General features: G+C 37.8%; 1 protein-coding gene across 1 annotated transcript; it reads left to right on the forward strand.

Moving 5' to 3' along the window:
• The first annotated feature begins 9,347 nt into the window (after positions 1-9,347).
• On the forward strand, positions 9,348-11,252 carry LOC149229894 (uncharacterized). The gene is made up of 4 exons (XM_089381152.1): positions 9,348-9,909; positions 10,402-10,648; positions 10,772-10,862; positions 11,028-11,252. Exons 1-4 carry the CDS (start codon positions 9,348-9,350, stop codon positions 11,250-11,252), a joined length of 1,125 nt encoding a protein of 374 aa, XP_089237278.1.
• Positions 11,253-12,269: the final 1,017 nt, after the last annotated feature.

The following is a 12,269-nucleotide window of genomic DNA, read 5'->3' on the forward strand; positions in this document are numbered from 1 at the left end:
GAGTCTTACCATACCAAAGTTCATGAGCAGTTTGAGTGTTGTTTACCCGGACATTTGTTTTGTTGAGAATAGTAATGGCATCAAATGCAACTTCACCCCAGAAGGTTGCGGGAGTTCCAGACTCATCAAGCATAGCACGAGCCATTTGTTGAACTATTTTGTTCATCCTTTCTACCACACCATTTTGTTGAGGAGTCCTTGCAGTAGAGAATTCCCATCTTATTCCATGTTCTTCACAATAGTCGAAAAATTCATCCGAGGTAAATTCCCCTCCTCGATCAGACCTGAGACATTTGATTTTGCGATCTGATTCATTTTCAACCAAGGCTTTGAAAGCTTTGAACTTTTCGAAAGCTTTGTCTTTATGCTTTAGAAGTCCTATCCAACACATCCTGGAAAAGTCGTCAATGAACAATATAAATTATTCTTCTCCTCGAGGTGACTTTTTCCTTGATGGACTACATAAATTAGTATGGACAAGTTCAAGTGGCTTACTAGCTGATCCTTCCTTCTTAGGGAAATGCATTCTAGTTTTCTTACCAAACTGACATGATTTGCATATTATATTGTCTAGAATTCTGATGTCACGAAGATCGCGAACAACCTGATATTTGCATGCTTTCCTTATTTGAGGAAAGCTCAGATGCCCCAATCTTCCGTGCCGTAGCGAGTTTTCATCATTTTTGCTTAGACAGCATTGTTATTGTCCTCCCTTGAGTATGTATAAATTATTTGGAGTTCTTATGCCTTTGATCATTGTTTCTCCTATATCAAGCTCACGAACAATACATCCATTTGATCGAAATACTACCTCATTTCCTTGATCACACATTTGACGAACACAATAGATTATGCTTTAAGCCATCAACATACATAAAATTTCCAGCTTTGACCTTTTCTTTTAAAAGAACAGAACCTTTACCTTTTATGAGTGCAGGGGTGTCATTTCCAAATGAGACCTTCTTTTCCTTTTCTAAGGCACTATATGACTGAAGTTTTTCTTTATCACCTGTCATATGTTTCGAGCATCCACTGTCGATGTACCACTGATTTTCCTGTCCTTCTATATATAAGGCTATACCACATCTTTCTGTTTGCGGTTATTTCTTTCTCCATGTTTTGGGACCCAATGAAGCTTGCTCCTTCTGAGATGGTTGCCGAAACTTACTCCTACATTCAGAATCTTCATGACCGAAGTTGTTACAAATAGAGAATTCTATTTCATTTTCAAGAGTAGAGAAATTATTGAAGGTCCTCTTCATGATCCCAGTTATACTCCTTTGATTTTGTGTTTCCCTAGTCATGATGGTCTTGTAGGCAACACATTGAGCAGCTTTGTGTCCAAAGTTATGACATGAGAAACATTGGCCATTAAAGAAATTCCTACGATTATCAAATCTACTAACCATGTGATTGTAGTTTCCATTGACATTCATTCTTGAGGCAAATTGGGAATGATTTACCTATTTTTGGCTGTAGCTTATGTTCATCCTTGAATTAGATTGACCTTGATTTACCTGATGATCCGCTTTATGCCTTTGCTGACGATTGTCAACCTGTTCACTTCTCCTTGTTGCTTCAAGATAACTTTTGGAGGTGGATGGCTTCTGCACTTGAGATGCTTCTTCCGTATATCCAAGACCTATTTTTATTAGAGGAGAATGCTGCACTTTGATAATCTCATCTAAAGTTTCAGATCCTTTATCAAATCTGAGATTAAGAGCTTTTGTTTTCTCAATATCTTTTCTAAGTCCCACAATTTCACATTCTAACTTTTCATTGTATTTTTCCCTTTCAGCAAGTTGGAATGTCAGAGTATCTATAATCATACTCTTTTCTTCTAAACAAATTTTAAGTTTAGAAATTTCTTCATAGAGATCATCTTCATTTATAGCATCCAAGTAATCATCATCTTCAAAAGCCATCAAAAGTCTATAATCATTACCACGTTCATCTTCATCACTATTTGAAAGTCCATCGTTGTCTTCATGTGTATAATATCTCTTCTTACTTACATTCTGTTTTCTATTCCATTTAACCGGTTCCTTACCTTTATCAAGCTTATCTTTATGAGGACATTTGGTTGCATAGTGACCGACTCTTCCATAAGCAAAGCATTTGAAAGGTAACTTACCTCTGAATCTTCCAGAGCCCCGTTGAAGGTTCCTGACAAAATTTGACTCTTCCTCTCCTTCTGACATATGTTCTGACTCATTGTATTCTCCTTTTCCTGAAGCTTTGAATGTGGCTTCTATCATGTATGATGGACCCCCTTTTCTCATTTCAAAAGCAGTTAGGATTCCATGTAGTTGTGACATAGTAATACTTTGAAGATTCTGCTTTTCTTCTATGGCAGAAACTTTTGATTCAAACTTAGAAAACCAGGATCTTAGAACCTTTTCAACTAAAGTGACTTTTTTATTTCTTCACCCAGATTTTTCATGCGATTAACAATCTCATCTATACGTAGGAAATAATTAGCTACACTTTCATCATTGTGCATTTTGAGAGTTTCATTTTGAATTTTGAGAGATTGTAGTTTTGCACGTTTTACCTAATCATCTCCTTCATAGCTTAGAACGATATTGTCCCATATTTCTTGGGCGGTTTTGAGCTACATAACCTTGACGAATTCTGATTGTGATAGAATCCCCAATAAAGAATTGACAACCTTTGCATTTGTTTCATACTACTTTTTACCTGTCGTATCTGTAGGAGTTGCTGCTGGAAATGTGTATCCTCCTTCCACAATATCCCAAACTTTTGTTCGAAGAGATTGAAGATAGGCTATGATTCTTACCTTCCAATAGACGAAATTTCTCCCATTAAAAATTGGTGGCCAGATGGATGCCTCTTTTTCGTAGTTGCTCATGATGATAGATCTTCCTTCAAGCGATCAAGCTTCTTCTGAAGGACCTGCACTGATTCCAATTGTTGGAAATAATACTGAGAGGGGGGGTGAATCAGTATTAGCAAGTCAATTATTTTTCATTTCACAATCAGATTTGTATACGCTACTCAGTTAGTGAAAACTACGTATATACGCAACTGTAGTTCAGGAAACTAGTGTATAACCTACAGACTTATAATTTAATTTATTCTTCAGATGTTGATCATTAATCTGTGCATCATAACCATATAAACAGTAACCAAGTACAGTAAAACAGAGCAGAAAGTCACGCACAAGAACACAAGATATAAGGTGGAAACCCAATGTGGGTTAAAACCACCTGCTGCAATTCATCTCTATCTTCTTTTAATAAGAAACTTTGTTTTACAATGTTTTTGCACTGGTGCAGTATTATACCAGTACGCAGGCTTCTACCTGTAGCAGGATACAACCTTCTCTCATTCTCCAGATTCTCCTGGAAGGGAGATACAACCCCCTTAACTCTTGTACTAGCTGATGTACTAGTACGTAGGTGCTGGCCTACAGAAGGCTACAACCTTCTCTTTTCTTCCAGGGACCATGTTTCATAAATTTTCAGACTGGATCCATTAATAACATCAATCAAACATCAAATATATCTGCATCAACCAATCTCCTTTGCACCAACCAAAAACTGAATCAATCAATCACTTCTCTGAATGTTGTAACCAGAATACAGTAATAGTAACCAGAAACCAATTCTGAACCCAGAACACTGCAGTAATAAATAGAAGTAGCTAAAACAGATTTTATGAGATGTACGCTACTTCAATATGTAGAACCTGCGTGCATACGCTGCTATATTAAGGCAAACCTGCGTATACACTATTTTGAATTGTCAAACCTGCGTGTATACGCGCCTTTGTTGTGCTGAACCTGCATACAAATCTATAAAAGATAATTTACCCTTTTCAATTATTTAGACATCAGCTATACCCAGATCATCAGATTTATAGATCAAGTCATGCGCCAAATACAACAAATAAAAATCACACAAAGATACTTCTCTTCAAGCCTTAAGATCTTGACCCATCAATATAACTTATCCTTCTCCTAGTGCTCAGGTTCCTCCTTGATTCAGATCCAGCTATGCACCATAACCTAATGACCAGTGTTCTAGATCTTGTTCTTCATAAGATATTCAATCCTTGAGTGCTTTTTCCCAATGATCTCCTTCCCATTTTATAGTCTTAGGCCTTACTCAATACCATGGTCCAAAACCATAGGTCTGAATACCAAGGACCAAAAACCAAGTTTTCCAAATTGTACGCGCTTTTTTGTGCATGAAAGTGCATGTATACACATACGCGTTTTTTGGTCTGTGAAACCACGTGTATACACGGCTTGGTCAACAGGAACCTGCATATACCTCCTTTTCCTTTATTCTGAGAGCCAGTGATCCTGAACTGTCATCTAAATGATTTGCCGAGTGAGTTGCCACTGTGCCATAGTGCCAAGCCTGTGTCATAATGCCAACACCCTAATCATTTTTCTAGCAATTTTACAATCATTATCATACGAAGGGTCAATAGTTCTATTAGTGTTTTTATATAACACCTAGATGGAGAACTTGCTAACGGTAGCTTAGAAGGTTGGAGTAAAATCATGATAGAGGTGTTCAATGTTATCCTTATAAGTTTAGAGGTTTAAATCCTTTAAGAAGATACTCATTTTACTTTTGTCAAAAAGTAGGTGCCTTTGACTCTTACAAGTCTCTCACATGTGGTTAATATGCATGACAAATTTTAGAGCTAAGGCTCATTGCCATTTAAGAGATAAGGTTTAAATCCCTATTTAAATTCTTTAAGAAGGGATTCATTTTACTTTTGTCAAAAATCTTTTGCATGCAACTATAATGCATGACAAAGTTTAGATTTAAGCTTCATGGTCATTTAAGAGGTCAAGGTTTAAATCCATTAAGAAGAGATGCATTTTATTTTTGTCAAAAAGTATATGCTTTTGACTCACAATTTGCATGTGACTACTATACATGGCAAAGTTTATTGTTAAGGTTTATGATCATTTAGGAGGTAAAGGTTTAAATCCTTTAAAAAGAGATATATTTCACTTTATAGATATATATATATATATATATATATATATATATCCTTGTAATTTAATTAAAAATAAAATTACATTTTGCGTGTGGTTAAGGCACCTATAGCATAGTTGCTTGTACTCAAATTGTGCACAAAAAACTCAAACCAAAAATAAATATTTACACTATGAGATTCTCTTTTTTACTTTTCTTCTTTTACCTATTCTCAGATAAATATATTAGAGAGGCCATTTGAGTGATGAACAACATCAAAGCAGCCGATGAGGAAGGCTACCAAGCAGAGTTCTTTAAGCACGATTTTCGTGTTTTGGTTAGCTACTTGGATGATATCTTCAACCAAGTAGTCCATGAAGGTTTTCCACCAACATGGTCACACCACATCATCCATTCAATCCACAAATCAGGTTGCAACTCACATCCCAATAACTATAGAACAATCATGGTGGGCCACACATTCTCGAAGTTGTATACTACTATTCTACATAGGAATCTCTCCAGTGACCTTGAGCAGAGACAACTCAGAGCTAGGGGATAGGCAGGTTTTCAATTGACTCATCAAACCATTGACCACATCTTCACCCTTCGCGTAATGATTGAGGAGGCAGACATCGCTCTTTGAAAGTCTAATGTTGTTTCATAGATTTTCGAAAATATTTTGACTTTGTATCGAGGGAAGACTTACTCCAGGGACTTAGATATATTGGCATCTCGGCGACCCTATTGACAGCTATTACACCCCTATATGAGTCTGTCCTTGGTTGTCTTCATACGGCTCATGGGATGTTTGATTTCATTGTTAGCACTATTGGCGTTAAGCAGGGTTGTCCACTGTCCCCTACCCTATTTGGGATATATATTGATGAGTTAGAGGCATTTCTACACGATCATATCCAGGACACCGATGACTACCTTCTTCACCAGGTTTTGATATCTATTTTACTCTTTTCTGAGGACGTGGTCCTCCTCTCATCATCCCTAGAAGGATTACAGAGGCAGTTGGATGCCTTAGCTTTTTTTGTGATCTTTGATAGTTGACGGTCAACCTTGGTAAAACTAAGGTTATGATCTTCAATGGGGTGAAGAAAAATTCAGACCTTCACTTCCTATTCAGAGGGGAGGAGGCTAAGATCACCAGTACATATACTTACTTGGGGATGCAATTATAAGGTCCCCGCTTCAGTTTGCGATCAACGCTTTAGCCTTGGATCAACAAAGGATATGGATCATTAGCCCTTCTTGAGAGACAATGCTTTTTACATCACTTTCAGGACATATCATCCAAGATGAGCCTCATGGACACCTTGATTTGTCCCATTATTCTATATGGCTCAGATATTTGGGGGCCTCCTTTACTTGATTCAGATTAGGCTTCAGCTAAGAGAGTCCAGATTCTTCTTCTCCGCCACATCATTAGATGCAAACAAATAATACCTCAACACATCATCCTTGCAGAGTTCGGAGCTCAACCTTTTCGGCTTGAGACAATCTTCATATTGGTCTCATTCTCGCATCGTGTTTGAGGCTTTCCAAACTCGATAAAGAGTAGGGATCAATATCCTCACTTGGCATATTTCTCTTTTGAGACTATTGCCCGTTCTACACCCTTGGGTCAAGCTAGATGTTAGTTTACATGAGTTTTAGATCTCTTAGAGTTAGTGGGCATTCAGTTGGATCGTCTCCCTCCTTTCTGATATTCATTTGATGCTCTTAGTCACCTTTCACTTACTAGACAAGAGCTGAACAAGATCACTAGGAAGGACATATATAAGCACTTCGTCCAGGTCGCCTCGGTCAATCCTCTTAGAGGGTTGCTCCTAAAAATGACCTTCTATGTTGAACACTTATTGGGGTTGAGAGACAGGCTCATTGTTCGACCCCAATATACATTTCACCACTAGATGCATGCTCTTCACATTCCTCTAGGCCAATTTAGAGTAGGTTCCCATAGACTTCGGGTAGAGGTGGACCACCATATTGATAGACCAGACATAATTTGCCATGTAAGTCATTTACAGGAAGTGGAGACCAAGGTGCACTTCATTTTTGGATGCCCTGTCGACTATGAGATCAGAGGAAAGTTCCATTGCTTTTTTAGAGATTCTTAGACCCTTGCCGAATTTTCCAGGTACCCCGATCAAAGATGTTTGGCCCTACATATGCAAGAGGCTCTCAGGTTCCGAGCCCATATTCTTCAACATCCCATCAGAACAGACCCCACATAGAGGATCACGACATTTTTCAGGGTACTACCTTCATACAAGGGCACCAAGAGACTGATTGATACTAGTTCATATCCATACTCTAGATCAATGAAGATCCGTGGGACCTCACCCACCACCTAAGTCACCGGATTCGCCGTTTTTTATCCATAAAATTTGAAATTCACCGTATTTCAAGGTCAAACGAATATGTTCGTTCGAGTTCGCCATTAAATTCGGCGAACTCGAATTTCATGCCGCATTCGAATTTTTGCCGAATAAATTCGCCATTAAAATCGTTTCGATGCGTTGAAATTCGCCGGCGGCAGATTAAAATTCGTTTTTTTTCGCGCCCGCGGGTATGAGTGTTGCTGTTTTAGGTTTCATTGGCGGGTTTCGTTGTTTAAGTTTTCATTGCCGCCGCAGACTCCATAGACTACAGTCTACACCTTGACGGGCTCGGGTTTTTCCAGAAACAAAGACTACAGGCATTGATATCTCCCAAATCGTGAAAGAAAGGGTTGTTCTGCTATATCAGTTTACCAGGCGGCAGGCCGAGAGGCGAGAAGTAACTGCCGCGTGCTGTAACTTGTAAGTTTTTCCGTCATAGTTATTAGTAATGAAACGAACCATGGTCCATAATGTTACAAATTATTTGTTTGCTGGTGGAGTTACTCACGTCCTGTGCGGCTGTGCCTCTGTCCAAAATTTAGCACCGAGACCTTGTCATTGTGGCAGCACTGAAACTTTGTCACTGCATCTAGACCTTGTCAATGTATTATGTGGTAGCACCGAAACCTTGTAGTTGTCACTGCACCAAAATCATCTCTGCAATTTACAATGAAGTCATGACTCATCTCTTCAATATACTATGCCTTCACGAAATTCTGTCTCATTGAGATCACCAAAAAACTATATCTGAGATCACCGAAATTCCTCTCTGAAATCTGAGCTCTGAACTGTGCTTGATGCGAAGTCCTTAGGCTTGTATTAGTATAACCTAACTGTCTATATATACAGTTAAGTACTTAGTGGACAGTTAAGTCCTCTGCAAATTTGGATCGGCAAAGATATCAGTACTCTAACAGCCCAAATTGTCACCAAAGATGCAAGGAAAAGGAACTAACGCTCAAGAACCAATTAGGAACAGTGTCAAAGACTTTAGAGATGCTACTGAAGTACCACTGTAGGCAAAGATCAGTCACTGTAGCTCTACATCAGTCACCAAAATGCAAGAGCCAAACCCTTATTAAGCTTTTATGATGGCTCTTTAGTGTTTTAAGCTCTATTATTGTTGTTGTTCTTGAGATTAGGTTATGAAATAAAATACTTTAAACCTGATTATTTTGTTACAGCCACTGTAAAGCTTGCTTAAGATCTGGAAATGAAGATGACAGTCAAGGATAGAGAGGAAAACAAACCTCATGGAATAGCAGCCCTCCTTTAGTGACAATTTTGGGAACCAAACCACAACTTTTAGGCTCAAAAGAGCAGTGAGGCTCCTCAAGATACCTGCAACCACAAGGATTAGTCTAATGCCGAACATATGTCACAAGATGCCACTGTTAAGTTAGATCAAACCTCTGTAATTTTATGTCAAGCCACTGTAATAATGATATCAGCCCAGTTGAGTCTGCAGTTAACAAAATGTTTTAGTGGGCTGAGAGTACCCAAAGGACAATTTCTTTTGGATCATTATTTTCACCCCTTAATTTACATATGCTCCACTTTTTCTAGGCTCTAGGCTCTAATTATGTTCTCACTGTGTTGAAGGCTGAAGCCTGGTTTGACTGTGTTGAAGATGACTAATGAAAATGTAATTTCAAAAAAAATTGCAGGCATTTCAGACATTGAAGTGTCAGACATTTCAGACTTCTAAATTCCAATGGCACCCCCAAAATCAACTGCTGTAGCTTGGAATTTTATCCAAAAAGATGGTTTTAATCTTTCATGTCAGCTGTGTGGACATAATTTCAAGGGCACTTTGACTAGAGCAGTGGATCACCTTCTCGGTATTAGCAATGGAAGTGGAGGTGGTGTTGAAGCCTGCACTAAGATCACTGATGAACAAAAAGCCAAAGTGGAGAAAGACCATTCCAGTTCACAGATGCAAAGGCAGAAAAGGGTGAATAAGAGGCAGAGAATTGAGAGGTAGATTGCCATGTCTTCCTCCACCATTAATTCAGTTTCAAACATTGGTGGATCTAGTTCTACAGCTCCTCAAGCAAAAACAGGTGGGCCGAAAACATTAAATCAATTCTGGAAACCTGTTGAGAAACAGGAAGTTGATGACGTTGTTGCTGAGTATTTTTATGCATGTGCAATTCCCTTTAATGTGGCGAGGAGTCCATATTTTAAAAATGTAATTAAAAAGGCCATTGATTTTGGGAAGGGCTATGTTCCTCCTGGATCTGAAGCTTTAAGGACAACTTTGCTAAAGAGAGCGAAAGACAGAGTGACAGAAAAGTTGGCTGATATTAAAGAGTCCTGGAAGCTTACAGGATGCACAATTTTGAGTGATGGTTGGTCAGATTTGTGTCATCGCCCATTGATCAATGTGCTTGTTTATTGTCCTCAAGGGGTAGTTTTCTTGAAGGCAGTGAATGCAATGGATCAAGTGAAGACATCAGAATTCATTTTTGGAATTTTGGATGAAGCGATTCAAGAAGTTGGGGTGGAAAATGTTGTCCATGTTGTTACAGATAATGCATCAAATTGTGTTGGTGCAGGGAAGCTGATTATGGAAAAATATGGGCAGATTTATTGGACCCCTTGTGCAGCTCATTGCTTGGATTTATTGTTGCATGACTTAGCCAAATTTCCTTGGGTCAATGAAACAATCCGAAGAGCCAAATCAATTTCAAACTTCATCATCAACCATCGTCTCACTTTGAGCATATACAGGAAGAATGCATCAAAAGAGTTGTTGAGGCCTTGTGATACAAGGTTTGCCACTTTTTATATTACTCTGAAAAGAGTTGTTGAGGAAAAAGCGAGCCTAAGAGCTGTTTTTTGCAGCACTGAGTGGGAGAGATCTACTCTCTCAAAAGAAACTAAGAGGAAAAATGTTGAACAAATAGTGCTCAATAATGGCTTTTGGGAAAATGCAAACAAGGTTTTAAAAATTTGTGGCCCAATTGTTAATGTGCTCCGCATGGTTGATGGTGACAAACCTTGTATGGGTTTTGTTTATGAAAGCCTTGATCGTTGCAAAGAGGCCATTGCAACTGATTTTGATAATGTGGAAGCTGATTACAAGGAGATATGGGATTTAATTGATCATAGATGGAAAATGATGCATAGTCCATTACACGCAACAGCATGCTATTTGGACCCTAGATTGTTTGGGTTACCAAGACATAGGGACGAAGAAATCATGAATGGACTTATCCAATCTATTGAGAAGCTAAATCCAGATCTAGAGATTGCAGGTTTGATCAGAAGTCAGTTGAGAGCATACAGGTAAATGTCTTGCAATTATATTCCTTTGCATGCAATTATATGAATCTTGTTGTTAATGTCTTGCAATTATATGAATCTTGTTGTATATGAACTGATTGAGACTATCAACTTGAGAGCATACAGGTTAGAAGAAGGATTATTTGGAACAGTATCAGCAAAGTATGATAGGAGCAGAAGTGATCCAACACTATGGTGGGAATTTTATGGTTCAGGGGTACCAGAATTGCAAAATTTTGCAATTCGTATCTTAAGCCAAGGAACAAGTGCATCAGCATGTGAAAGGAATTGGAGTTCCTTTGACCACATTCATTCCAAAAAAAGAAATAGACTGTCATCTCAAAAATTAGAAGATCTTGTTTATGTTCGTAGTAATTTGCAGTTGGCATTGAAGAATGTGGCTAAAGAGTCATCCAATTCTTCTACTCCGTGGATCGATCCTGTTCCAAATGCAACAATGGATGATGCTGATTTGTACATTGATAGTGACAGGGAATTCGCTGATGAATCTGGTGCTGAAGCATCTAGCGGATTCATATCTCATACTGCTCTTGATGACATAGAACTTTTTGATATAACAAGTGGGCAACAGGAACGTCAAGAATAAAACTTGTGTTCCTGTTTTAGATTTCTAGTTTAGTTTTTGCATGAACAATTTGCTAGAGCCTAAAACTGCCAAGCTAGCTGCTACTTTAAAGTTTAAAGTTTAAACTCTCTTTTTATCTTATAAATTATAATGCAAAGTTTTTCATTGAACTGCCAAAAGAATATATATTTGCTGTTCATTAATTAAATATCTTAGAAGTTAGCATATATTTGCTGTTTTTGTATATTTTTTTTATGCCAATCTATCTTTAAAAATTAGTTATGAATGGTTGCTTACAAAGTTACAGCCTACAGGATTTCTTATAATCATGTTTTAATTTTTTTGGGATACTTTCTAGAATCTGTGCTTGTTTTTCATGCCTTGAGGATTCACATGAAGTGATAAAGGTATTCAGGTTTTATATACCAGCACTAAATAGATATGTTTCCAGGTATGTTGAGTCAATATATGTGAAATTGCAAGGCTGTCCTTTGAATACAACAATTGCTGTAATAAATCTGTCAATGCTGGCCTGAACTTTAAACACAAATTATATCTGTACTTTCAGATCTGTTTAAACTTCTTTGGTGGGGGTTTTGGGTGTTTTGAGTAAGAGTATTTTGAGAGGCATTCAGTCCTCTTAATCACTTGATGTAACCAAAATTGCTAATGAAGATAAAGGCTGTTGTTCACTCTTATTTGATGACTGTTTACTGTTCTATTCGCTTTGATGGTTACATCATATTTTGGTTGGTGATCAAATGGTATCTTTTAGAAATTTTCATTATTTCTTTGTCAATATGGTTGACTCATTAGCAATTTTCATGTGCTACATAACTTGCTGATTTTTCCTATACATTTCAAGCTTTTCATCGAATTATGCTTTGACTCCATTATTGGATAAGGTACTAGCTCTTGCTTATCTTCTCGTTACACAATAACACGCAGACCTTCCAGCTTATAATGGTTCCCTCCTGGTCAAATTTATGGGTATTCCATAGCTGAATATGAAGTATATTTCAGTTAATATAATTTCTA

The sequence above is a fragment of the Pinus tabuliformis genome, chromosome J (assembly GCF_031772625.1).
Source record: "Pinus tabuliformis cultivar Carrire ecotype Pingquan chromosome J, CPIR1, whole genome shotgun sequence".
Lineage (NCBI taxonomy): Eukaryota > Viridiplantae > Streptophyta > Pinopsida > Pinales > Pinaceae > Pinus > Pinus tabuliformis.